This window comes from Schistocerca nitens, chromosome 3, assembly GCF_023898315.1.
Source record: "Schistocerca nitens isolate TAMUIC-IGC-003100 chromosome 3, iqSchNite1.1, whole genome shotgun sequence".
In the NCBI taxonomy this organism is placed as follows: Eukaryota; Metazoa; Arthropoda; class Insecta; order Orthoptera; family Acrididae; genus Schistocerca; species Schistocerca nitens.
In genome coordinates, this window is record NC_064616.1 from 53,602,396 (window position 1) to 53,628,353 (window position 25,958).

A 25,958-nucleotide genomic window follows, 5' to 3' on the forward strand; every position below is an offset into this window, starting at 1 on the left:
ATCCCAATATGTTGATGCTCGAAGCAAGATTTCATATTTTCAAATTGTACACTCCTGGAAATGGAAAAAAGAACACATTGACACCGGTGTGTCAGACCCACCATACTTGCTCCGGACACTGCAAGAGGGCTGTACAAGCAATGATCACACGCACGGCACAGCGGACACACCAGGAACCGCGGTGTTGGCCGTCGAATGGCGCTAGCTGCGCAGCATTTGTGCACCGCCGCCGTCAGTGTCAGCCAGTTTGCCGTGGCATACGGAGCTCCATCGCAGTCTTTAACACTGGTAGCATGCCGCGACAGCGTGGACGTGAACCGTATGTGCAGTTGACGGACTTTGAGCGAGGGCGTATAGTGGGCATGCGGGAGGCCGGGTGGACGTACCGCCGAATTGCTCAACACGTGGGGCGTGAGGTCTCCACAGTACATCGATGTTGTCGCCAGTGGTCGGCGGAAGGTGCACGTGCCCGTCGACCTGGGACCGGACCGCAGCGACGCACGGATGCACGCCAAGACCGTAGGATCCTACGCAGTGCCGTACGGGACCGCACCGCCACTTCCCAGCAAATTAGGGACACTGTTGCTCCTGGGGTATCGGCGAGGACCATTCGCAACCGTCTCCATGAAGCTGGGCTACGGTCCCGCACACCGTTAGGCCGTCTTCCGCTCACGCCCCAACATCGTGCAGCCCGCCTCCAGTGGTGTCGCGACAGGCGTGAATGGAGGGACGAATGGAGACGTGTCGTCTTCAGCGATGAGAGTCGCTTCTGCCTTGGTGCCAATGATGGTCGTATGCGTGTTTGGCGCCGTGCAGGTGAGCGCCACAATCAGGACTGCATACGACCGAGGCACACAGGGCCAACACCCGGCATCATGGTGTGGGGAGCGATCTCCTACACTGGCCGTACACCACTGGTGATCGTCGAGGGGACACTGAATAGTGCACAGTACATCCAAACCGTCATCGAACCCATCGTTCTACCATTCCTAGACCGGCAAGGGAACTTGCTGTTCCAACAGGACAATGCACGTCCGCATGTATCCCGTGCCACCCAACGTGCTCTAGAAGGTGTAAGTCAACTACCCTGGCCAGCAAGATCTCCGGATCTGTCCCCCATTGAGCATGTTTGGGACTGGATGAAGCGTCGTCTCACGCGGTCTGCACGTCCAGCACGAACGCTGGTCCAACTGAGGCGCCAGGTGGAAATGGCATGGCAAGCCGTTCCACAGGACTACATCCAGCATCTCTACGATCGTCTCCATGGGAGAATAGCAGCCTGCATTGCTGCGAAAGGTGGATATACACTGTACTAGTGCCGACATTGTGCATGCTCTGTTGCCTGTGTCTATGTGCCTGTGGTTCTGTCAGTGTGATCATGTGATGTATCTGACCCCAGGAATGTGTCAATAAAGTTTCCCCTTCCTGGGACAATGAATTCACGGTGTTCTTATTTCAATTTCCAGGAGTGTATTTTGAGTCTCATTTCCATGCAACGCTCAGCTACGGCTGACTTGTCAAGCTCCTTTCACTTAGTATACTGAATGGGCTCAGTACAATGCTCCGCAATTGTTTGACCTGAACAGATGCGACCGCATTTTCAAGGGACACCATACACACCAGGCACATGAACAACTATGTCATCTTTAACAATGCACAACATCTCTCTTATCTCATATCATAGGGATCGACCAGAACACTGGTCTCGGTTCATGTCTGCAGCACATGTCCTAACTTGCTGCTTGTTGCCCTACAGTATCGCAGGCAAGCAGTTGGCTTGGTCTCTTCTGCCAATTCACAAGGCATCCTGCATTAGTAGCACCTCAAATTATTTGCAATGTCTCTCTTGCTATAACCATTCTCTCTGAACACACATCTCAGATGCTGCATTTCAAACTGTAGATGGTCGTCATCAAAAATAATCTATGCTCTGTGTGCTAACGTGTTCAGGAGCTTTCTTGTGTACAGAATGGTGAAAACTACTGGCTTTCAAGTATCAGCACTTGTTGGGAGGAGGGAGCAACAGTTTCAAACATGGTGCTGGTCCCTCACATCACCTAGTCCTGTGGTGAGCTGGAGCTGCTATGATCTGCCTAATTCACCTTCCATGGTCAAATAACGTTAGCTCCCTCTGATTTGTGCCAAATGCTGCAATCATGCCTACATAAGTGTAGAACCATGCTTGCCCCATATTCAGTGGTTTTTACCTCTGATGACACTGGCAAAGATAATTACTGAAAGCTTGAGTGTTTTATTCAGAATGACATGGCTTAAAAAAAGAGAAGCTTTTGTTTCAGGTATGATGCTGTGAAAGACTCCAAGGACACACATATATCCTCTATGATAAGGACACGACACACAGTGTGAGACTGTTAGAAAAACTGCGGGAAAATATATTACATCTTGTGAATTTACAAAACTGCCAAGATAATGGGGTACTTCCTCACTTTGCTGTAGTCAAGCAACAAATTTGAGCTGCTGTAGTGGACATAATTCTGAATAGGACTAGTCATGCCTCAGTGAGACAGCAGATACAACAGACAAGGTATGTGCTTTAGCTTAATGCCAGAAACCTATTTGATTGTCATCAATTTTTGTCATCAACCATGTTGCCATTCGTCTGGGAGTGGGTGGACATGGCCGTGGCAGCACAACAATGTGCAAGTTTGTGCAAGACACCGTCTAAGCAATGTAACATCGACTGACTGCTTAACTCGCAGAGGAACTGATGTGGAGAATGATAAGGGCCATAGAACTGTTGTCAACCTCTCCAACCAAGAGCTGGATCACAACTCTATGGCAGTGCTGAGAAAACGCCTTAATTTCTCTCCCGTCCTGTGATGTCTGCCAATATTGGATATGGTTATTGGAATAGAGCAGTGCATTCAGCATCTCTCGTGTGACATAACTGAGTACATCAGGCTAATCACCAGCTGTATACTGGCGAAAGCTAACCCACAAAATCTGATATTTGTCAGGAGGAATGACATCGCTTACACTTATTACATGAGAGGAAGGACATGGTGGTCTTGCCAGCTGACAAAGGAAATGCCGCAGTGGTTCTGAACACTGAAGACTACCACCTGAAGGTGCTACATTTATTAGATGATGATACATACCATTAGTTTAGTCATGATCTGACACAGGCCATTGCCAAAAAGACAGGGAAGTTATTAAAGGACTGTGGATTACCAGATGAAGTGTCGAAGAAAATAACGGCTTGCGCCACTAGACATCCTAGGCTTTATGGATTGCCAAGATACAGAAGGAAAATGTCCCTCTTAGGCCCACTGTTAATGCAATCAGTTCACTCACTTACAGGCTGGAAAAACATTTGGCAGGGTTATTAGCACTCAACTTGGGACATTGTGAACACTATGTTGTAAGCCCACAGATATTAGCTGACAGGCTCAAGAAAATAAAAATAGGCCAAAACGATATAATGGTAGACTGGATGTGGTGTCACTTTTTATGAGGGGCAGTACGAACACACTGGATATTTTGACTCAGGACAGCTGCCATCCAGAATCATCAAGTTGTTCCATCATCTTCTGATGACTACATACTGCTTGTACCATGACAAATATTATTAGATGATGGATGGCACAGCAATAGGTACGCCACTGACTCCAGCAGACATGAATTTCTTCATACAGCAGTTTGAGGAGCAGGCTCTGAACTCTTCGATGTTGTGCCCATCTTGCTTCCTACAGTTACACTGATGACACTGTCACGACATGGCCTGACAGTGAAAATGCACTGCAGCAGTTCATCCATCACATAACGGAGAAGGATGGCAAGCTACCATTCTTGGTCATTTTAGTTTAATGGAAGGCAAGAGGCCAGCTTGGGCATTAATGTACAGGAAACCAACACACACTGATTGATACTTGAATGTCAAAAGTTTTCACTACCCTGTACACAAAACAGCAGTCTTGAACACACAAGCACACAGAGCAAAGATTATTTCTTACAATGGCCACCTATAGTCCAAACTGCAGCATTTGTGATGCATGTTCAGAAAGAATGGTTATGGCAAGGGAGACATTGCAGACACTTTAGGTGCCACTGACAAAAGACACCTTGTGAGCCAGCAGAAGAGGTCGTGCTTGCTGCTTTCCTTAAATACTGTAGGGCAATGAGCAGCAGATTAGGATGTGTGCTGCAGGGACATGGACTGAGACCAGTATTCCAGACCACCCCCAAGAAATAAGATAAGAAATATGGTGCACCCTGTTAAAGATGATATAGCTCTCCATGTACCTCATGTATGGTGTCCCTTGTGAATGTGGCAGCATCTATATATGGTGAACAATTTGCACAGCTGCAGTTGTACTGAGCACAAGCAACATGATAAACAAAGAAAGCTTGATAAATCAGCCATAGCTCAGCAATGCCTGGAAAGCAGACACAAAGTACAATTTGAAAAGATGAGTCTTGGTTCATGTGTCAAAATATCGGGATTCCATTATAAAGGAGGTGGTCGAGATTAGAATAAACAGCAACAGCTTTAATACAGACCAGACCACTGAGTAGGCCACAGAGGCTGGCTCTGGATATCTAAAGAAAGCAAAGGTGGAAGAGTTACACTTGTAGGGAGGTGGGAGCGGCAGTTTCAAATGTGGTGCCAAACACTTGCGCCACCTGATGTCACTCAGTCCTGCAGTGGGCCAGGGCTGCTACGAGCTGCCCAACATGTCTTCCACACATGCATCACTTCAGCCCTCTATGGTTGGTGCAAGATGTTGCAATCCTGCTTATATAAGCAGAAAACCTTGCTAGTCCTCGCAGTCAGTTGTCTTTACTCCTGATGACGATGGCACAAATAGCCACTGAAAGCTCAAGTGCTATATTTGAAATAACATAGCCTGAAAATTGAGAAGATTTTGTTCATTGTGATGTTCTGTCATATGTAGCAACTGACAACAAGTATATGACATATTGCATCAATAAAAATTTGTTGACAGAATACCTGTTTAGAAATAGGTGAACAATCCACTAAAGAAACTGTATTGTAAGTCAGAATTCTTATGAGTAGGACTTTCTCAACTAGAAGGTACTAAAACGATCAATGTGGTTACTATTTATGGTAAAGCTAATTTTGAATTACAGCTTCTAAAAAAGAAGTTTTTTTGCATATATTACATCAAAGTAAAATAAAACTCACAATTTTGAGAGCAGAACCTTGAAAAAAGCATTTTCCTTCTTTGCACATTTATGTAAAATGGATATACACTCCTGGAAATTGAAATAAGAACACCGTGAATTCATTGTCCCAGGAAGGGGAAACTTTATTGACACATTCCTGGGGTCAGATACATCACATGATCACACTGACAGAACCACAGGCACATAGACACAGGCAACAGAGCATGCACAATGTCGGCACTAGTACAGTGTATATCCACCTTTCGCAGCAATGCAGGCTGCTATTCTCCCATGGAGACGATCGTAGAGATGCTGGATGTAGTCCTGTGGAACGGCTTGCCTTGCCATTTCCACCTGGCGCCTCAGTTGGACCAGCGTTCGTGCTGGATGTGCAGACCGCGTGAGACGACGCTTCATCCAGTCCCAAACATGCTCAATGGGGGACAGATCCGGAGATCTTGCTGGCCAGGGTAGTTGACTTACACCTTCTAGAGCACATTGGGTGGCACGGGATACATGCGGATGTGCATTGTCCTGTTGGAACAGCAAGTTCCCTTGCCGGTCTAGGAATGGCAGAACGATGGGTTCGATGACGGTTTGGATGTACCGTGCACTATTCAGTGTCCCCCCGATGATCACCAGTGGTGTACGGCCAGTGTAGGAGATCGCTCCCCACACCATGATGCCGGGTGTTGGCCCTGTGTGCCTCGGTCGTATGCAGTCCTGATTGTGGCACTCACCTGCACGGCGCCAAACACGCATACGACCATCATTGGCACCAAGGCAGAAGCGACTCTCATCGCTGAAGACGACACGTCTCCATTCGTCCCTCCATTCACGCCTGTCGCGACACCACTGGAGGCGGGCTGCACGATGTTGGGGCGTGAGCGGAAGACGGCCTAACGGTGTGTGGGACTGTAGCCCAGCTTCATGGAGACGGTTGCGAATGGTCCTCGCCGATACCCCAGGAGCAACAGTGTCCCTAATTTGCTGGGAAGTGGCGGTGCGGTCCCGTACGGCACTGCGTAGGATCCTACGGTCTTGGCGTGCATCCGTGCGTCGCTGCGGTCCGGTCCCAGGTCGACGGGCACGTGCACCTTCCGCCGACCACTGGTGACAACATCGATGTACTGTGGAGACCTCACGCCCCACATGTTGAACAATTCGGCGGTACGTCCACCCGGCCTCCCGCATGCCCACTATACGCCCTCGCTCAAAGTCCGTCAACTGCACATACGGTTCACGTCCACGCTGTCGCGGCATGCTACCAGACTGCGATGGAGCTCCGTATGTCACGGCAAACTGGCTGACACTGACAGCGGCGGTGCACAAATGCTGCGCAGCTAGCGCCATTCGACGGCCAGCACCGCGGTTCCTGGTGTGTCCGCTGTGCCGTGCGTGTGATCATTGCTTGTACAGCCCTCTTGCAGTGTCCGGAGCAAGTATGGTGGGTCTGACACACCGGTGTCAATGTGTTCTTTTTTCCATTTCCAGGAGTGTATTTATTACCTCGTGGAAAGATAGGGAAACACCTATTGTTGCTCAACTGCAGCCACTTATATTTTTAATGCCACAAGAAACTGTTAGCACACTGCATACACAGTAGAAATGGAGAACCTTATATCGTGTTTTATGTTCATTGCACAGGAAGGATCACAGTTATTTGACACATTCAACAGAGAATTTTGTTCACAGAGTGTCGAGAAACAAAGTAACTTATTTTTGAAAATATAATACAACTGGACAGATAAAAAAAACTCTAATCACCTAATGACAGTAGGAGGAAACACATTAAAAGTAATGGAAGTGTGCAAGCTTTTGGAGTCATTGCTCCTTCTTCTGGCATAAAGATTGAAGGGAAAGGAAGAGGGATGAAGCAGAAGGACTGGCAAGGTTTAGGAAATGGGGAGTTCTGGGAAAGTCACTGAGAACCATAGGTCAGGGGAGACTTACTGAATGCGATGAGAAGGAAAGATTCTTCGACCCTGACCTGGGGGCTCTGGCAACTCTTCCATAACTCTCCCCATTTCCTAAATCTCACCACCCTTTTATCTTCAACCCTCTTCCTTTACTGGCAATAGGCTCACATAAAAATACACTGCACAATCCTGCCTGCTTTAGGTGCCTGAGTAACCTGCCATACCTTTTAAACCCTCCCCTACCTATCCTTCCTCCCCTCCACGAGGAACGAAATATTAGTTTCAAAAGCTGGGACAGTGTCATGTATTTTTATTGACAGCACTGATACTTTGCCTCCTGAAATTAAATACTGACCAGAAATTCTGTCTCATGATTTTAAAGTAAGTGATTTCATGGCCACAGTATGAAAGTTACTTTACAAATTTCAGCACATGTGTTACAAAATATTTTTGGGTCATTTTACATTGATATTAACACTTTCTCTATTGTTAGAGATAATACTCTGCTGCAGATTTTACCTAACAGAAGAACTGGAGATTCAGCCAGCTGAGCATTCTTAATAGCAGTAACAGTATTTGTTAAGCCCGGTCCAGCAGTTACAGCAACAACTCCAACTGTCTGTGATAGCCTCGCAACTGCGTCTGCAGCGAAGACAGCTGATGCCTGCATTAACCAAACATTTATGTAATGTAAGAGATAATTATTTCTTAATATTCTGACAGATTCCATTGCACCCCAGCCTTACACCTATTAACAAAATATTAAAACAAAATATGACAAATATACAATAATTCAAAAACAAATTGTACCACTGATATTTAGCAAATATTTGTGGATAAAGAATTGTGTGATATTATTTATGTACTTTTTCTTAGTAACTAACTCAGTGGGATGCAGGGAGCAGAGGCAGTGAATCCTGCCTACCATGTAGTTTTCTGTGGGGAGGGGAGAGATGGGGAAGGAACAACCTCTCCTTTCTTGTACGATGCTGGAACTGCATATGTGCTCTGTGCTTTATACTGAGCACCTACAAAAACTGATAAACAGAAGTAACAAATATTTAAATGTTTTATAAGTGCACCTTACTGGCATGTTTATTATTAACAATGGTCCTTATGGCTATAAATCAGTATCTGTCATCACAAAGTGTAGATCACTTACTTAATGGTTACTACAGTACTATACACAATATTTTTATTGTTAGACTGCTCAGACTAGCAATATGTGTACACAAAATAAGAATAGCTTGCCATCTTCTACTTCTAACAATCATAGATATGATGCCCGGGCATCAAGAAATGGTTTAAAAATAGTGCACTAATTAAGTACTTCTTTAGAAATTTTGTTAAGTGATAACCCAATTTTTAAACCAAATCTTTTTCATACAGCTTGTACAATGCTAAACATAAATTTTAAAATAGTGCGTAAATCTTAAAATTATACGAACATGGTAAGAGCACAAGGTTCATCCACAAATTACTACAGCGCAGCAAATATGTATCAATACTGACAAGATCCAGAGTCACTTTATGTTAAGAATATTCTAATTCCTTACCTCATGTCTTGTATCCACTATTCTGATGCCCAGTTTCTCAGCACCAACAAGTATAGGTGAAATGTGGCCTCCCACCAGAGTAAAAATGTATTTAACTCCATGTGCTTTGAGGACTTCAGCAACAATCTCGCCTCCATGATGATCAGAGTCTGTGTCTACCTAAAATAAACACATAAATGTGTTGAAGAAATTCATGAAAGACAAATTTAAAAAAAAGAACGTGGTAATTAGGTAAAAATGGGAGAAATTGTAGTGGTGGTAGAGCAGTGGACGAGGGCACAGAAGTTACCCGAAACAGGAAGGTAACACACTAACACACTTACGGTCAACAATGTGTTTTCCCATACCCAACAATCTGGCTGCTGCAATCTGCTACGAATAAGTACAAATTGAGTTGGTACTCAGGGCCAGATGCAAAGCTACTTATAGGAAATACACATGATGCATAGGTAATGATTGTCTGTGACAAGTACAGTAATTCATGTAGGTATTATTGAACATAATTTACATATACTAATGCATATAATCTGCTATATAGATGTACCGGGTGATCAAAAAGTCAGTATAAATTTGAAAACTGAATAAATCACGGAATAATGTAGATAGAGAGGTACAAATTGACACACATGCTTGGAAAGACATGGGATTTTATTAGAACAAAAAAATACAAAACTTCAAAAAATGTCCAACAGGTGGCGCTTCATCTGATCAGAATTGCAATAATTAGCATAACAAAGTAAGACAAAGCAAAGATGACGTTCTTTATAGAAAATGTCAATATGTCCACCATCATTCCTCAACAATAGCTGTAGTCGAGGAATAATGTTGTGAACAGCACTGTAAAGCATGTCCGGAGTTATGGTGAGTCATTGGCGTCGGATGTTGTCTTTCAGCACCCCTAGAGATGTCAGTCGATCACGATACACCAAATGACGCGCGCAAGAGATCTTTCACATGTCAAGCAATACTTTGTTTGGTTTTTTTTTTTTTCGTTCTAATAAAACCCCATGTCATTCCAAGCATGTGTGTCAATTTTTACCTCTCTATCTACATTATTCTGTGGTTTATTAAGTTTTCAAATTTATACTGACTTTTTTATCACCCAGTATAATTTAACGCAATTAAGAGTAATAATATTAAAGATTTTGTATTTTTATATGTCTTGAACTATTTTTCCTGCAAATCAAGCAAGAGTATTAAGATTCGCTGTCTTTTATTGTATTGAGTGCACACTTTTAGGATGATTATGGCGTCTGATAATGAATTCCAACTTCTGTTCCAGTCTTTTTTTCTTTCTGTATGAATAGCACCCATGTGTGAACAGTTCTCATCCAAATGTGAAAAAACAGAGATCTCACAATGATTACAATTTCTTGCAGGTAAAACAAAGCTCCAGCTGCCGAAGCAAGAGCAGCAGCCAGAATCAGCTGCAGCAGCAGCAGTTTCCTTGTATGTAGTAACCACTGTTTATAATAGATACTTCTCTGAAGAAGTGAATAATATCTGTGTATTTATTTGAGTTGACTGTTAGTCAAAATAGGCTGTTTCTAAGTACATTTGAATTTTTTTTTTTTTTTTTTTTTTTTAGCATTAGCATTTGCGTGACCTACCTCCTTGGGAACAGCAGCTGTTTATACAACTGTTCTAGGTAGTGTTATTTATTTTGTTTAAAGAGTTTGCACATTGTGCAATCTTTACTGTAGAGTGGGAACTTTGTAGAAAAGACTTTAATGCTATTTTTTATTTTTCTTGTTTATATTTTTTGTGCATTGCAAATCAGTCTCCAACTGATTTTGTTAGTATATTTTTTCATGTGTTTTATACCTTTTACACAGTAGGATATGGATAGGGACAGTGGTGGTTGTGTGTTGACACAAGGAGAATTGCCTGCTGTCCAGAAATAGCTGTAAGCTGCATTCGCCATGACTGACAAGCTTCAGACTGCTGCTCTAAACTGCAGATATGTTGGAGCACCAGTGGCAAAAGATGTAACATCTTTGATCTGGTGGAATGCTCTGGAAACCTTGTTGTTGTTGTTGTTGTTGTTGTTGTGTATCTCTTTTCGAAGGGTGAAAGTGCAAAATGGGTACACGGCTGCCTCCTTATGCCTTATCAGGTACAATATGCTGCCCAGTGTTGATAAAACTGAACCAGCATGGGATGCCTTGTCCATTCGACCATTGGCCAATTTTTCTGTCAAGTCCAGACAAACACAAGGGTGGGTGTGCTGGTTATTGGGAGCTCTAATGTCAGACAGATAATGGAGCCCCTCAGGGTAAAGAAGGTTATCAGTGTGCATTCAGACATTTGTCAGGCGGTCTCATCCAAGGTGATGTGGGCAGCTACTGAATACAATGGGTGCAAATGGCTGAAAATCTTAACCCTTTTTGGCATGACTGGAGCTTGCCTCATGGATTCTGTGACTATCCACAGTTCCTTTAGGTGGCTGGATGGAGTAGTGAAGCTTCACAAACAGGGTACAAACACAGCTTACTATTTTTGGCACTGTATCCAGATTCGATGGCAATCCTCTGGTTTGGAGATGAGCAGGAAGCCTAAACCAAAGAAAGGCTCAGATGATTCTAAGTCAATCTTGGATGCAAATTTATGGAACTCCATATTGTAGGGTCCCTCAATAGGACAGGTGTGCACCACACAAACGAAGCAGCTACTTGGGCAACAGAGTACATATGCTGTGTACATAGGGTTTTTTAGGTATTGTAACCCCTCCTTGGAATCAACGATGAAATGTCCACTGTCAACCACATTACTATGACAGAACTTATGTCCTTTCAGATCAGGAAGAGGAAAGGTTAATGTGATGTTAGAAAACTGCAGTAGCACTGATGATAAAGTTCCACAATTAGTATCACCTATTAAAAAATAAGGTAATATAGCAATTTAGTCATTAGAGACAGAAAGTTGATTGAACGCAAAAGCGGATAGCAGTGAAATAATAAATTCTGATTAGAATATATATTGCAGGGATAGGTTACATACAAATTGTGGTGGCACATTTATTTCCTAACCAATTTGATAATATCTAGTGAGGCTATAGATTCCAAATGTGAAATAATCTGAGAGTAGTTAAGCATCAAAGGTGGGTCAAATAAGGTAATTAGATGCTTTTGCATATTAGCTGTCTCAGGAGCTGTAATGGTGGAGAACTTCAGAGAGAACTTACACAGAATAATGCGAGTAAATTTCCTGATCATGCAACCGTAGTAGGGGAAGACTTCAATCTGCCAGCTATAGAACAAGTCCTGCAATAAAAACTGGTACCAGACACGAGGATTAGTGTAAGATTCATCTGAATGTCTTGTCTGAAAATTACTTTGAGCGTATAGTTAGAGAACCAAGCCAACTCATAAGGGCAACATCTTAGACATCCTAGCAACAAACTGATCTGAACTTTTCAAATCAGTCACTGTAGAGGAGTGCTTCAATGATTGTAAGGCTGTAATAACACCATCAATAACTATGGGTCTTATAAGGAATATCCAGAAAGTTGCAAAAATATTTTTGCTTAACAAGACTGACACGATACAAATTGCAGAGTATCTGAATAGGCAACATAAAATATTCAGCTCTGAGGAAGAATAAATGGAGCATAAATGCATAAAATATGAAAGTATTGCTCAATACACCTTAGGGCAGATCCACCGAGCAAGATTTTGAGTAATGGGAAATGCCCACTGTGGTTCAACAAACACATTAGAATGTTACGACAAAATCAAAGAGAGTTTCATCAAAGATTTAAGAGAAGACAAAGCCTATTTTGACAAACAAAACTGGAACAAATCCAAAACGATTGTAATGATAGCAATGTCGGAAGCAGTTGACGAATGTGAAACTAAAATTTTGCCAATCAATGTGACAAAATAGCCTAAGCAGTTTTGGTCTTACATAAGCAGATCAAAATCATTTATTAAGTCTCTCAGTGACCATACTAGCACCAAAACAGAGGATGACAGACAGAAGGCCAAAAACTGAATTCAGTTTTCTGAAACTGTTTCACCACAAAGATCAATTGTCGTACGAATGCTGAAATGACAAATATTGAATGAGGTAAGTGATCGTGGAATAGAAAATCAACTAAAATCACTCAGTTGTGGAAAGCTATCTGAATGGGATGTGATGCCTACGAGATCAAAAAAACAAACTTGCTCTACTCGTTCAATAGTTTGTCATAGGTTGCTGGAGCGACAAAATATACCTAGTGATCGGAAACAAAAGAGTTGTCATTCCCATTTTCGAGAATGGTCACAGGACACATTATTATAGGCCTGTGATGTCAATCTGTTGTAGAGTTATGAAACATGTATTATGCTCAAGCATTATGATATTCTGGAGAACAAAAATCACCTACATAAAAATCAACATGAATCCTGCAGAATTCTTGCAATACTCAGCTCACTGTGTTCATCTACAAGATCCAAAGTGCCATAGACAATGATGCCCACATTGATGCACACTCCCTTGACTTTAGGAAGGCATTTGATGAAGTTTTGCCTTGTTAATTAGTGAACAAAATGTGAGCTTACTGCATATCAGACCAGATTTTGGATGGGATTCAGGACTTCCTTGCAGATTGAGCTCAAAATCATTGAAAACAGTAACTATCATATAATAGCTAGGATTAACCATCCAGAGTGACCTAAAGTGGAATAATCACATAAAACAATTTGTAGGGAAAAGAGATGATAGGCTGATTCATTAGAAGAATCTTAAGGAAACAAAATTCATTCACAAAATGAGTTGGCACCTTTCAACTTATTCAACTGATGACAATTCTGAGAGTGTACATTCCTGGAAGTCAGACAATATACTACCTCTTCGCACATACGTCTCATAAAATGACCACAACAAAAAAATCAGAGAGGTTACAGCTTGTATTGCAATTTAACGACAATTATTCCTCCCACATGCCATTCGGTAATGAAACAGGAAAACCAGAAGTTCATGATGTGCACAGATAAATTGCCATCTGATGGCTCATGGGCTCCTATATGCAGTATTCTGTATCACTGGAGTGATAAAAAACTGTTCACCACAAGAACTGCTTATAGACAATGGAGAAAAGAACAGTGAATCATGAAATCTGTCATTTTATTACTGCTCATTTAGATTTCAGCTATTACAAGGTGTCTTCTGTGCTAAAAATTACAAAACAGGAGAATCACGGACAAATATAAGATATTTGACGCCATATCATAAGTGCAAACATAAACACCACATAGTTACATACGATATACCAACAAGTGCCATTAGTCCAAAGAGTCATGTAGTGAAAAATATTGGTGTAGAACTTACAGGAGCCTTAGATGAATTGAAGCCGTTGCTTACATGGTTGAACTGGAGGAAAAAGGTGATGTCAGAGTCATGTTGTACCCTCTATCAAGGTACCAGTGAATAGTTACATAATAGTAAATCTATATAATTTATTTTTTTAATGTGCTGAACAATAAAACCACAAATACTGGTTAAACATGGAAAGCATATCACATGTGTGGAGACCTAAGTATAGCCCACTCAACGACAGTAAGTACAGGATAGCATGTCATATATTTTTGCATTACAAATTAGTGGAAAAGGATCTCCACCTGCCCAATGAGCAGGAAGAACAACCACGTCTGGGAACTTTCTGAGACCCAGTTCAGTATGTCTGCACCCATGTCACATACTTATTTGCCCAATTAATAGGTCAATTCTCATATACAGTCTTCTCATTTACATTGCTACTGTTTTTGCCCATTGAAAGACTACTATATCTAACTATGTAATATATTTAACATCAATTGAAAATGTCACACTGTTCATTTATGGCCCACAATGAGATCTGTCCCTTTGCTTAATGTGTTGCCAGCATTTCTGTTATCACCACAATATGGATCGTATTGGTAGTACAGATCAAGTCTGTATGTTGTTAGACACTTCAAGTCGGTACAATGGTACATCATACCTTTCATGGATACTCTTTCAACTTACTACACTATTTTTATATTTTTATTTGCTTTTGGTCATAAAAATAGCACTACGCATGTTTATCTTATTCCTTGGCTGGTTTTGTGACTTGCATTAACCCAGCGAGGGTGCACATTTGAAAATAACCACATTCTCACTTAATCCCAGTTGTCTGCACATATTTGATTTCCCATAACTCTGTTAAATTCTTTTATTTCACTTATTTGTTCATTTTTTATGCACCACTGACTACCTCCACACTTTTCCATATTGTACGCTGTTTTATTCCACATATTTATACTGTAAGCCCTGAGACGGTGCTAATATATTTTTATGATGTGTACAATTTTAATTTGTGTGCAAAGAGGGCATACAAATTTCCTTTAAATTTTAATTTGTACTTTCTGTGTTGTATAGGACTGTAAATGGTTCATCCTCTTCCTTCTTTTGTATTGTATTGTTTTCAATCCTTTGTTTTACTTACATGATCATTTATGCGCCACTGGCTAGCTTCATGTCTTTCAACATTGAGCGGCTACTTTACTACACTTGTTTATACTATAAGCCCAGAGATGGCACAATTGTATTTTTACGAGTTGTACAATGTTACTTCCTGGCAGATTAAAACTGTGTGCCCGACCGAGACTCGAACCCGGGACCTTTGCCTTTCGCAGGCAAGTGCTCTACCAACTGAGCTACCGAAGCACGACTCACGCTCGGTACTCACAGCTTCACTTCTGCCAGTATCTCGTCTCCTACCTTCCAAACTTTACAGAAGCTCTCCTGTAAACCTAGCAGAACTAGCACTCCTGAAAGAAAGGATATTGCGGAGACACGGCTTAGCCACAGCCTGGGGGATGTTTCCAGAACGAGATTTTCACTCTGCAGCGGAGTGTGCGCTGATATGAAACTTTGGAAGGTAGGAGACAAGATACTGGCAGAAGTGAAGCTGTGAGTACCGAGCGTGAGTCGTGCTTCGGTAGCTCAGTTGGTAGAGCACTTGCCCGCGAAAGGCACAAAGGTCCCGAGTTTGAGTCTCGGTCGGGCACACAGTTTTAATCTGCCAGGAAGTTTCATATCAGCGCACACTCCGCTGCAGAGTGAAAATCTCATTCTGTACTATGTTAGTTTATGCCCAGAGAGGGCACACTCATTTCCCTTAAATTTTAATTATTTTGGTACATTATTTTCACATTGTACTTTCTGTGTTGTATTGAATTGTTAATGGATCCTCTTCCATTAGTTTGTAATGCAAAAATATATGACATACTATCCCACACTTACTGTCACTGAAGAGTCTATACTTATGGCACACATGTGATTTGTTCTCCATGTTTAACCATTATTTATGGTTTCATTGTTCAGTGCATTCTTTAAAAAAATTAAAAAACATATAGGTTTTCTATCTTGTAACTATACACTGGCACCTCAACAGAGGGCACTACATGGCTCTCATATCACTTTTTCCTCTTGTTCAACCATGTAAGCAATGCTTTCAGCTCATGTTAGACTCCCATCAGCTCTACACCAATATTTTTTACTATGTGACACTTTGTACTTTGGAATATGGTATTAACTATGTAGTGCTTATGTTTGAACTTATGATATGGAGTCAAATATCTTATATTTGTTTCTGATTCTCCTGTTTTGTAATTTTAGCATGGAAAATGACTATGTAATAATTGAAATCTAGATCTCCTGTAATAAAATGATGGATTTTGCGATTGAATGCAGTCTTTTCTCCACTGTCTTTATGCAATGATCACAGTGCACGACAGGATCACATGGATTCCAATCTGATTAGAACTGCTTGAGTGGCAAAGATTATGAATTCAGGGGATGAGTCAAAAGGAAAAAGCTCCGCAAATCAGACTTTAAAAACAAACTTCAATGACCAGCTCTTGTCAAAAATGGGCTATATTTTAGGGTATAAAATCCAACTGTATTCCCCCTCATGCCATAGATAGTAGTCTTTACAGTGATGCTGTACATTGTAGACCATGTCCCATCTTCCATACAGCACAATTCAGCCCCCAGTAATAACCTCTCCATGTGGACATCTAAATACTTCATAAAAAAATCATAAGCATTGAGTTGTTAATAGGCATACACAAAAGAAAGAAAACTTGCTAGTTTTGGATTTATCCTTTGATGACACACACACAGTGCCAGCTATACTGTGATGATGTTATTTTGTGGCAGGTGAACTTGTAGTAGGTGGAGTTAGTGTCAGGTGGGTGGGTAGAGGGAGAGGGAGGTGGGAGGCGGGAAGTGGGTTGGGTGGCTAGTGGCTCAGAGGGAGGTGGCCAGTTTGATGGCCATGTATGTGGGCTGGCACGATTGTAAAGGCCAGTGTAAAGCAGCAGATGCTGAAGGCGATGTGAGGACTTGAGTTGGGAGGGTGTCACTGGACAGAGGAAGGGAAACTGTTGAGTAGAGGATGTGGGGACAGAGGATTACCCGAGATTGAGGCCAGGGCGATTACAGAAGAGGAGAATGTGTTGCAAGGATAAATCCCATCTGCATAGTACAGAGAAGCTGGTGGTGTAAGGAAGGATCTAGATGGCTCAAGTTGCAAAGCAGTCATTGAAATTGAGCATGTTGTGCTCAGCTGAATGTTGTACAACAGTGTGGTCAACTGTTATTGGCAACAGTTTGGCGGTGGCCATTAATCCTGATAGACAGCTGGTCAGTAATCATACCAACAGAAAAGACTGTGCAGTGTTTGCAGCACTGTTGGTATATGGCATGGCTGCTTTTACAGATGGCCTGGTCTCTGATGGAGCAGGATAAGCCTGTGACAGGACTGGAGTATGAACTGCTCAGTAAGTGGAATGGGCAGGTCTTGCACCTTTGTCCACCACAAGGATTATGATCCCTATGACAAGGAGTTGGGTTGGGGAGTGGCATCGCCTTGACAAATGATATGGTTCAGTTGTTCCTTCCCTCCACCATCAGCTTCTCTGAACAACGCAAATGGGAGTTTTCCTTAAAACACATCCTCCTCTCCCTTAATCATCCTGGCTTCAATCTCAGGTAACCCACTGTCCCCGCACCCTCCACCCAACGGTTTCCCGTTCCTCCATCCAATCACCCCTTCCCAACTGATGTTGTCTTCAGAGTGTGCTGCTTCCCACAAGCCACTACAATCGTGCCAGCCCTCCCCCATTCCTAGCCAGTTAATCAACTTTTTTTTTTCTTTTTTTACTCAAACCTATCACAGGATAACTCCAAAAGCCAGCAAGTTTTCTTTCTTTTGTGTGTGCCTATTGACAACTCAACGCTTCTACTTTTCAGTGAGGGGTCTCTCTTAATCGTAAAGTATTTACATTCTACAAGAACTTTCCTACAACATTTATGTTGACAACTGTCATGTTTTTAACTACTGCTTGTATAATTCTTCAGATTTGTTGAAAATAATTTTATCTTTTATGACAGTGTGTTATCTGTTACCCACAGCTGAAAAAAAACATGACTACACTGAGTGCATTAAAAACAATGAGTAATATTTAGACCACTCATTTAAAAATACATTTTTAAATCATCAGGAGCCCAGAAATGCATAAGTTTATGAGATCTCTGGTATTGCACCTGCTCATAAAACCAAACATATTTATAACAGAGAACTTTGAATACATCTTACACAAAATATCACCTGGTTACTTCAATGACGTACTATTAATGGTACTGAGGAATGTACTTCTTGTATGATGGTGCTACTACACATTTCAGTTTGCAGGCCCTAATGCACTGTAATGCTATTACTCTGATAAGTGGACATATAAAGATGGATCAGTTCCTTAACTTACATTTGTTACATGTTTATCTTAGTGTTTATGTCAGTGGTTTGCGTAACAAATTACTATGAAGCTGTGTAACTTCTTTATAGTCTATGAAAACATGCAAGACAGCATTCAGTATAACAGGTGTGTTCGAGTATGTTGGTGGTGATCTGAAGCCTGCATTCAGGCATAAGGCAGGCACTCTGAACACTTTGTGTGAGGTGTTGTGAACAAATTGTAAAATCCAGCATAGAACCATAGAACCAGTTGCTTCAACATGTACATTATGTGTGGCACTCCCCAATCAACACTGATACAAACTTTTTCTTATTTTTACATGAGTAATACAATTCCTGATTCCTGCCAGTATTTTTATATATTCTGCACTGAGTCATCAGTTGTGCATCTCCTGTCACAAAGCAATTGTTTGGCTATGCTACTATCTACGGTACCAAAATAGTTCATCTCTAATAATATCATCAGCTGGATGATAAACCTTAAACTTCCTTCAATTCACAAATGCACTTGCACACATTACAGAATGTTACAGTTGAAAAATAAGTTCTTCTAGTACAATTCATCAATTCTAAATTATTCTTCAATATGGTCAACTACATTATCTTAAAATCTGTTCTGAAATTTCAAGCTGTGCAGCCTTATTGTTAATACCACTCTATGTTTTAAACACAACTTGTACTGTTTGTTATACACTGAGAGTAGCAGTGTTCATTGGCAGGCATCAGATGCCTCTTACTCCTGTCTTGAATAACATTTCTCAGATGTGTAATGCCTTACATAATGCTCGAGTCATTCATTTTGTGACCAGCATGATAATCTCTATGAACTGGCACTAAATTCTTTGTTCAAGCAGCCATTGTCCCTAGGGACAGACAGTACCCTTATATGGGGTGTCCCAGGAGGACTGCTCAATATTCAGGGAACTCACAAGAACAATAATTCAAAGCAAAAACGTCTAGTAAACCCAGGCTCTAAAATGTATACCTCAGTTATGAGCACATGTTGATCCCCACTTCTGTGAAATACATCTTTTCAATGTGTTCATAGCTCTTCAGGTACGCATTTTAGAGTCCATGTTTTCTAGACTTTTTTGCTTCGAATGATTGTTCCTGTCATATTCGTGAATATTGACCATTCCTCCTAGGACACCCTGTAAACTATACCAAAACAGGTGCTATATAACTCATATAGTAACTAGAAAGTATATGTTTACTGCTGCTATTATAGCCCCTTTCAGAGTCTTGTAAAATAACATCTTTATGTGTTAGCAAATCATAAGTGAACACCAGCAGCAGCAGAAGGTAAATGAAAAGAAAGGTTACTTTTATGTAACACTTTATTCTTCCATCAATATCTAAGTCTTACAGGCATCTAACACACAATGAAATACTTGAAAAACACTAATGAGTTACAGATTTGTGTACAAAACAGAGATAACAAAGATTTTATTGCTCCTGCACAGTTCCATGCCCACTCATCCATCAATACAGTAACTCTGTTTTTACATAATTGAATCTTCTGCTCCAGATTTCTGATCATATGCAGATATTCTTCTCCATGAGTATAAATTTCCACGATATTGTTATTTCGTGACTAGCTTGACATCCTGACATTGCGTGACCATTATCTGGCAATGCAATAAAGATAAGCAAATGTCATCTGAAGCAGCACACTTGATTCTGTGTCTATTCTACCCCAGAACTATAGCTTGACAAATTATGAAAATATTCACTGAGGCTTTTTGCGGATGATGCTGTGGTATATCGAGAGGTTGTAACAATGGAAAATTGTACTGAAATGCAGGAGGATCTTCAGCGAATTGACGCATGGTGCAGGGAATGGCAATTGAATCTCAATGTAGACAAGTGTAATGTGCTCCGAATACATAGAAAGAAAGATCCCATATCATGTAGCTACAATATAGCAGGTCAGCAACTGGAAGCAGTTAATTCCATAAATTATCTGGGAGTAGGCATTAGGAGTGATTTAAAATGGAATGATCATATAAAGTTGATCGTCGGTAAAGCAGATGCCAGACTGAGATTCATTGGAAGAATCCTAAGGAAATGCAATCCGAAAACAAAGAAAGTAGGTTACAGTACGCTTGTTCGCCCACTGCTTGAATACTGCTCAGCAGTGTGGGATCCGTACCAGATAGGGTTGATAGAAGAGATAGAGAAGATCCAACAGAGAGCAGCGCGTTTCGTTACAGGATCATTTAGTAATCGCGAAAGCGTTATGGAGATGATAGATGAACTCCAGTGGAAGACTCTACAGGAGAGACGCTCAGTAGCTCGGTACGGGCTTTTGTTGAAGTTTCGAGAACATACCTTCATCAAGGAGTCAAGCAGTATATTGCTCCCTCCTACGTATATCTCATGAAGAGACCATGAGGATAAAATCAGAGAGATTAGAGCCCACACAGAGGCATACCGACAATCTTTCTTTCCATGAACAATACGAGACTGGAATAGAAGGGAGAACCAATAGAGGTACTCAAGGTACCCTCCGCCACACACCATCAGGTGGCTTGCGGAGTATGGATGTAGATGTAGATGCTGAAAGCACGGGGAAACTACAGCCATTATTTTTTTTCTGAGGACATACAGCTTTACTGTATTGTTAAATGATGATGGTGTCCTCACGGGTAAAATATTCTGGAGGTAAAACAGTACCCCATTCCATTCTCCAGGCAGGGAACACTTAGAACGATGTCAAAACTGGTTTCTGTGGGTCAGGTAGATTAGAAAATTTAAAATGGGAAACTGATAGGTTGCAGTTTGACAGAGTGGAAATTAGTGAAGTTTGTTGGCAAGAGGAACAGAGCTTCTAGCCAGGTAAGTACAGGGTCATAAACATAGGGATAATGCAGTAGGTCTAATAATGAATGAGAAAATAGGAATGTGGGTAAGCTACTATAAACAGCACAGTGAATGCTCTATCACAGCCAAGAAAAACAACAAAGTCAATATCTACCACAGCAGTAAAAGTTTATATACCAACTGGCTCCACAGATGGTGAAGAAATTGAACAAATGTATAATGTGATACAAAAAAAAAATATTCAGATAGTTAAAGGAGAGAAAAATTTAATTGTGTTGGGGATTTGAATTTGATAGTAGCAAAAGGAAGAGAAAAAAAATTGTAAGTGAATATGGACTGTGGGGAAAGGAATGAAAGAGGAACCTGGCTGGTAGAATTTTGCACAGAGCATAATTGGTTTAAGATTCAGGAAAGAAAGTTGTATAAATGAAGGAGATCTGGAGACACCTGAGGGTTTCAAACCAATTATGTGAGGTACTGAGAACGATAGGGTTCTAAAGCACAGACAAAAAGTTTCAAGAAAAACAGACATTTGCGAAAATCTAATTTGTAGACTATCATGAATCTCAAAGGTCTGACTTTTTTTTAACCGAGTCTCAAACATCCTATATTTCCTATGACAAAATAAAGTATCTACTTTATGTTATGAAGTATTAACTAATATTTATGATTATACTTATTATTAATATTAATTTATAATATTTCCATATGTAGGCTATGGACGACAGTGTGTTTTGACAGTTTTAACATGTGTAATTAATGAGAAACTAAAATCAGAACATAAAGAACAAATAACAACTGCATCACACACACAATTATGACCTATTTCAACAACTGATAGTCCTGATTATCATTGTTTTCATTAAGCACATTCTATGGTTTGCAGCTCAAATAAAACTGCCAATATACCTCCGGTTATGAAGTATTACTACTATGTACATGTTACAGACACTACATGTTGCAACCACAGATAACGAGAGCAGTTCAGAGCTACAATGCTTTGTCGTTTGAGACCATATGGAAATGAATATCCGAGAAATTGTTGGGGCAACATTTTGTAAATGTTCATCTACACAACATGGTCTAACAGTAGAGACAAAGCTGGTTCGCCATAACAGCCATAGATGTCAGGTGAATGCATAAATGATACAATCTCAAAATTGACAATGGTGTACCTCAGGTCCTTACGGTTCTCAAAGCCTCATATGCTGGTAAGATAGAGATTTTGGAACCATATTTTAAACTGTAAAATATTTCAAGGCCCAGGTGTGGATTCTAACCACAATTTACTGGTTATGAACCGTAGATTAAAACTGAAGAAATTGCAAAATAGTAGTAAATTAATGAGATGAGACCTGGATAAGCTGAAAGAACCAGAGGTTCTTGCAAGTTTCAGAGAGAGCATTAGGCAACAATTGTCTGAAACAGGGGAAAGGAATACAGCAGAAGACAAATGGGTAACTTAAGAGATGAAATAGTGAGGGTAGCAGAGGATCACATACGTAAAAAGTCAGGGCCTAGTAGAAATCCTTGGATATCAAAAGAGAGATTTAATTTAATTGATGAAAGGAGAAAATATAAAAATGCAGTAAATGAAGTTGGCAAAAGGGAATACAAACATCTAAAAAATGAGACTGACAGGAAGTGCAAAATTGGCTAAATGGAAACCAGTAGTAAGCAAAGAAGTGAAAGCTTAACGATCGAAGGACTATACAGAGAGGCTATACAAGGGAAATGAAAATGACGGCTGTAAAAGGATATAAGATAGGAGACGTGATACAGCGAGAAGAATTTGACAGAGCACTGAAAGACCTAAGTAGAAACAAAGCCCCCTGGTGTGACTGACATTCTGTCAGAACTACTAATATCCGTGTGAGATTAAGTCATGACAAAACTATTCCACCTGGTATGCAGGATGTATGAGACAGGCAAAACACTGCCAGACTTCAAGAGGAACGTAATAATTCCATTTCCAAAGAAAGCAACTGCTGACAGGTGTGAATATTTCCAAACTATCAGTTTAATAAGTCATGGTTGCAAAATAATAGTACTAGTTATTTACAGAAGAATGGAAACTGGCAGAAGGCTACCTCGGGGAAGATCAGTTTGGATTTCCAAGAAATGTAGGACCATGTGAGGTAATACTGACTCTACAACCTCTCTAAAAGGATAATTTAAGGAAAGAAAAATCCAGTTTATAGCATTTGTAGACTCAGAGAAAGCTTTTGACAATGTCAACTGGAATAAACTCTTTGAAATTCTGGAGGTAGCAGGGGTAAAATACAGGGAAGGAAAGGTACAGAAACCAGACAGCAGTTACAAGAGTTAAGTGTACGAAAAGAAACCTGTGGTTGGGAAGAGAGTGAGACAGGGTTCTAACTTACCCCCGAAGTTCTTCAATCTGTACACTGAGATAGCACTAAAGGAAGCCAAAGAAAAATTTGGAGGCAGAATTAAAGTCCAAAGAGAAGAAATAAAAAGTTTGAGAAAAAAAGCATATTTGCACCATGAGCTGTATAATTGTATATTTTCTAGCAGTTTCAGTTATAACAACTAATATACATCAATGGATCAAAAATATATTTTAGTCAAATAAGACACAACCAAATGTAGGATGTTTATAACTGTCATAAGAGTCTGTCTGAACATAATCCATATAAATGTGCCCTGTATCAGCACAATTTACAGTAATCATTACTGCAAGTGTGCTAATATACAGCATGTTTAAATGGATCATGTTCAGACAGACTTTTATGATAGTTATGAATGTTCTACAAATGGTTGTGTTGAATTCGACAAAAATATATTTTTGATCCATTGACGAATACTGTTTTTTTCCTCTGAAAATGGTTGTTATAACTGAACTTGGTAGAGAATAAATATACAATTGTACAGCTGATGGCGCAAATAAACTTTCTCAAAATACTTAACAGCCATAGTCAGTCATGTAAGAAAAGTTTTAAAACCTTTGAGGTTTGTCAATGACAATGTAATTCTTCAGAGACTGCAAAAGACTTAGAAGAGCAGTTGAACAGAATTGAAATTGTCTTGAAAGGGATATGTAAGATGAACATCAAAAAAAGCAACATAACAGTAATGGAATGAAGTCAAATTAAATTAGGTGATGATGCGGGTATTAGATTAGGAAATGAAACAATAAAAGTAGTAGACGAGTTTTGCTACTTGGGCAGTAAAATAACTTATGATAGCCGAAGTGGAGAGGATATAAAACGTAGGCTGACAATGGAAAGACAACCATTTCTGAAGAAGTGAAATTTGTTAACAGTGATTATAGATTCAAGTGTTGGAAAGTACAGGGTGATTCAAAAAGAATACCACAACTTTAAAAATGTGTATTTAATGAAAGAAATATAATATAACCTTCTGTTATACATCATTACAAAGAGTATTTAAAAAGGTTTTTTTTCACTCAAAAACAAGTTCAGAGATGTTCAATATGGCCCCCTCCAGACACTTGAGCAATATCAACCCGATACTCCAACTCGTTCCACACTCTCTGTAGCATATCAGGCGTAACAGTTTGGATAGCTGCTGTTATTTCTCGTTTCAAATCATCAATGGTGGCTGGGAGAGGTGGCCGAAACACCATATCCTTAACATACCCCCATAAGAAAAAAATCGCAGGGGGTAAGATCAGGGCTTCTTGGAGGCCAGTGATGAAGTGCTCTGTCACGGGCTGCCTGGCGACCGATCCATCGCCTCGGGTAGTTGACGTTCAGGTAGTTACGGACAGATAAGTGCCAATGTGGTGGCGCTGCATCCTGCTGAAATATGAATTGTTGTGCTTCTTGTTCGAGCTGAGGGAACAGCCAATTCTCTAACATCTCCAGATACTGTAGTCCAGTTACAGTAGCACCTTCGAAGAAAAAGGGACCAAAAACTTTATTGGCTGAAATGGCACAGAAAACGTTCGCCTTAGGCGAGTCACGTTCATACTGAGTTGTTTCCCGCGGATTCTCAGTGCACGCTGAACAACTGTCGTCGATTCACTTCTGCTGTACTCAATAACACAAAAAGCTTTCTGTTGAGCGGTCGCCATCTTAGCATCAACTGACGCTGATGCCTAGTCAACAGCACCTCAAGCGAACAAATGTACAACTAAATGAAACTTTATAGCTCCCTTAATTCGCCGACAGATAGTGCTTAGCTCTGCCTTTTGTCGTTGCAGAGTTTTAAATTCCTAAAGTTGTAGTATTCTTTTTGAATCACCCTGTATTTTCTGTAGGTATTTGTCTGCAATGTAGCCTTATATGGAAATGAAATGTGGACAGTAAACATTTCACACAAGAAGAGAACAGAAGTTTTTGAAATGTGATGCTTTGGAAAAATGCTGAACAGTAGATACATAGATCATGTAACTAATGAGGAGGTAATGAACAGAATTGGGGAGAAAAGAAATTTGTGGTACAAGTTGACCTAAAGAAAGAATTGGCTGATATGACACATTCTGAGATGTCAAGGCATCACCAATTTGGTATTGGAGGTAAGTGTGGGATGTAGAAATTGTGGAGGCAGACCAATAGATGAAAACAGTAAGCAGATTAGAAAGGATGTAGGTTGCAGCAGTTACTCTGAGATGATGATGCTTGCAATGGATTAAGTATCATGGAGAGCTGCATCAAACCAGTCTCCAGACTACAACAACAACAAAAACTACAAATAATTTATAAGATCCAGAAAAAACAATATTTCTGTGTATAGGAGGAATAACTGTTATGAAGTTTGCCC

The 25,958-nt window shown here is 40.6% G+C and overlaps 1 protein-coding gene across 1 annotated transcript in view; it reads right to left on the minus strand.

Annotated features, from left to right (window-relative positions):
• The window catches only part of LOC126248008 (2-hydroxyacyl-CoA lyase 2-like), a 101,378-nt gene that overhangs the window by 63,027 nt on the left and 12,393 nt on the right, over nucleotides 1-25,958 (minus strand). The window contains exons 2-3 of the mRNA XM_049948590.1: nucleotides 8,624-8,782; nucleotides 7,587-7,731 (exon numbers count right to left, since the gene is read on the minus strand). Of these exons, the coding sequence (XP_049804547.1) occupies nucleotides 7,587-7,731; nucleotides 8,624-8,782 (304 nt within the window). The remainder of the gene's footprint in view (nucleotides 1-7,586; nucleotides 7,732-8,623; nucleotides 8,783-25,958) is intronic.